Source organism: Coregonus lavaretus, assembly GCF_964263955.1.
Source record: "Coregonus lavaretus genome assembly, contig: HAP1_SCAFFOLD_7660, whole genome shotgun sequence".
Classification (NCBI taxonomy): domain Eukaryota; kingdom Metazoa; phylum Chordata; class Actinopteri; order Salmoniformes; family Salmonidae; genus Coregonus; species Coregonus lavaretus.
In genome coordinates, this window is record NW_028166582.1 from 5,398 (window position 1) to 8,932 (window position 3,535).

The following is a 3,535-nucleotide window of genomic DNA, read 5'->3' on the forward strand; positions in this document are numbered from 1 at the left end:
ATCCGAGCCTGACAAGTGAAAGGTAATGCGTCAGCGGGTTTGTGTGTTGAGAATGAGGCTCAATGTCAGAAAGGACGGCGAGAGGTGAGGAGGGGAGGAGGGTTGAGGAGACTGATGGAGGATGAAGTCCCTTCACTTTTTGGTCCCAAATCCCCCAAAAAGCGATGAGTCCAAACAAATACATAACATGCCGTTGTCATCCAAGAAAATGTAATAAGGCTATACAACGTCATCTCTATAATATTATGCCATAGGCCTACTGTTTGAATGCTCAAAACATGAAAAACATGGATGATATGAAAATGGGGTAAATTATAGCCTACAAAGAAGCCATTCAATATATATATATATATATATATATATATATATATATATAGCATAGTTACCTTTCTGTTAAATTTGACGAAATGTACTTTAGGCCTAAATTAAAGACAGGCCGATTGAGCAAGTTTTGGACGTACAGATTATGAATGATCATTTTACACTTTTGTCCCACGAAACAAAACGCACACAAATGTTTTCTTATTCCTTTTTAAAATACAAAATAACGACGACAAAACACAACGAATAAGATGTATACAGGCTATTTAAAACACTGTAATCCGAGTGATTAAACCCGAGTAAGCCTAGTAGGCTAGTTTATAACACTTATATATTTACATTACAAACCTCATTTAACACGGAACATTTACCTAACCCCATTCTCATTAAATATCGCCATAAAATGTGTAAAGAAAATAAACAAAATATGAATTTGTGTCTTTGCCAATCCCCACCTTTACGCACAGAAACTTTACGAGCCTGACAAAATTAAGAACAGTTTATTTTCCTCTTTAAAAAAAGTGACTATTTTCTAAACCGTGAAACTCACATGAAGAACTCTGGGGATGAGGGGGTGTTGTCGCTGCTGGATCCGTTTTCTCTGAAGCCGTTGGTGATGAGCTTCTCGTACTTGTCCTTGTATGCGTCCCTCTCCCTGGCCAGCCGCGACATCTCCGCCTTGAGGTGGTCCACCTGCTGGACCAGCTGCGTCTTCTCGCCCTCCAGAACATGTCTCTGCTGGACCCGCTTGTAGCGGCACGACTGGGCATAGCCTCTGTTCTTTAGGGTCCTCCTCTTCTGTTTCAGCCGGATCACCTCCTCCTTGCTGACCCCGCGAAGGTGTCGGTTCAGCTCCCGTACTGACATGGTCACCAGCTGGTCGTCCGAAAACCGGTCGTCCAGGTCCAGGTGTCCCATGTGCTGGTGGCTGCCCGCCGAGCTAGCGTTGGACGGGACCCCGGTGGAGGGGTGGTGTCCCCCGGCGTGGTGGTGATGGTGGTGGTGGTGGTGGGGACCTCCGTTCTGTGCTGCCGCTGCAGCGATAACAGCCGATACCACAGCCGCTGCTGAGCCCATCTCCTCCCCGGCCATGCCGCCTCCTGTCCCGGCCGCCCCGGCAAACTGCTGCCCTCTAGCATAGCCATCGAAGGACTGGAGCTGGTGGCTGCTGCTGATCAGCGCCTCTACCGCGTCTTCGGGGCTGAAGCCCAGCGCTTCGGGATTCAGCTGCTGTTGGTAGCCGCTCATCCAGTAAAAATCCTCCAGGTGAGCCTTCTGCTCGCTCCCGGAGCCCGGGCTGGGCGCCGAAAAGCTTGGGGAAGGGGGAACCGAGCTGCAAGGCGTGCTCATCGGGGTGGAAGACAAGGATCCCCCGGCGATCAGGCGGCTGCACTGGCTGATGCTGCGATCCGGCTCCAACGGCTCCTTTTTCACTTCAAACTTCATCAGATCGAAGTCATTAACATATTCCATGGCCAGGGGACTGGTGGGCAGGTCGGAGTTGCTCATTGCCAGTTCTGATGCCATCCTTTTGCTGCTGCTGCTGCTGACAGCAGTCCTCCAAAGGGGTTGAGCAGCACCTGTCAAAGCGGGCTGCGGTGACAAGCACTGAGCCAGTTTGATTTCTTTCTTTATTTTATCTTCTAAAAAATGTGGGAAAAACAAGGGGTTTTCTAGCCTAATTGTGCTGCACACGTTTTTGGTTTTTGAAATGTGATCTTTTTTCTCTCTCTCTGTAACTAAGTGTTTGCACAGACGCACTAGAGCAGCTCGTGCGTCGTTCTCTCCTTTTTCGCCCTCTCTCTTCTTGTCTGCACGCGGTTCTGTGTGTTTCTAACATTTAACACTTCATGCCTTCTTTTAGGATTAGTGCGCGAAATTGAAGGAGCTTCACGTGTGCGGTGTCACTGGCAAATTCCTGCCTTGAAGAGAATACAAAAAAAAAACTCCACGCCAGGCTTGACCGAGAGAGATTTTTTTTAAAAAGGGATCAACCCCCGCAGACGAGTTAAAATGCATTGCTGAGTTTTATAGGCGTCCTGACGTCAGGGCTCAAATATTAAATGGTCTTGGACTCACAGCCAATGGGCCATCTCACTCTGAGGGATAATTAGCATAATATTAGAGAATCCAATATTTTGGGAATTGACCGAGCCTATCAGTAGACAGTTAACCCTCCCCGGACTACATTTTTACATTTTAGTCATTTAGCAGACGCTCTTATCCAGAGCGACTTACAGTTAGTGAGTGCATACATTTTTCATACTGGCCCCCCGTGGGACATAAAGACAACATAAAGACAGTAAATACAAAATAAAGAAACACTACAATACATAGCCTATTGGTTATAACGTGGTCCTTTGTAACTCAATTGGTAGAGCATGGCGTTTGTAACGCCAGGGTAGTGGGTTCGATCCCCGGGACCACCCATGCGTAAAAATGTATGCACACATGACTGTAAGTCGCTTTGGAAAGAAGTTGTCTATAAATACCTACATAGGCTATAAGTGACATAAAACATAGAGTTAGTCGTCTATTAGCTACCTTATGAATAGAGTTACAGAAGTATTGACACTATTTACGTTAATCAATCAAGCTGTAGGCTACTTTTGTCAGCGTAATTAAGAGGCATATTCTATATCTTTTAAACATTGGGGTTGTAAAACGAATGTAAGATATCCAATTGCTTATAATATCTCGAAGGTTAGTGTTAGGTGGTAGTTAGTAGGCCCTAGGCCTATTATGTTGTGTGTAATTACTTAGAACTACTACGTCTTTCATTGTGGAATGATGGAGATCGATGAACGTAAACACTTTATCTTGGAACATTTACCAGTCAAATTGGAGTCACTTCTGTCAGCCTATGCGTGTATGAAACCTAATTCAGAGCTATTTGGCCTGATGGACATGTTCAATTGATAGCCTACGTATTTTCTTTGACTCTTTTCATATTCTCTGGTAGCAGTTCTTGGTCAGGGAAGTCGTTTAAAGTACACTTGTGTTTTTGTCGATAGGGTTGTGAAAGCATGGGTCCGGCCATGTGAGTGGCTGTTAGCAAACCCAACAGCGCCACCCTTCGGAATAAGACAGTAGGCCTAGGTAACGAACATTAGTAACTGCAGGTGGGTGATATATATATATTTTTTTATATATATTTTTTTAGTCATTTAGCAGACACTCTTATCCAGAGCGATTTACAGGAGCAATTAGGGTT

The 3,535-nt window shown here is 45.3% G+C and overlaps 1 protein-coding gene across 1 annotated transcript; it reads right to left on the bottom strand.

The window, feature by feature from the left end:
- Nucleotides 1-398: 398 nt before the first annotated feature.
- Nucleotides 399-2,109, bottom strand: LOC311114539 (transcription factor Maf-like). Its single transcript, XM_084189784.1, has one exon. The coding sequence runs from the start codon at nucleotides 1,846-1,848 to the stop codon at nucleotides 868-870; it is 981 nt and encodes a 326-aa protein (XP_084045910.1). The 5' UTR covers nucleotides 1,849-2,109; the 3' UTR covers nucleotides 399-867.
- Nucleotides 2,110-3,535: the final 1,426 nt, after the last annotated feature.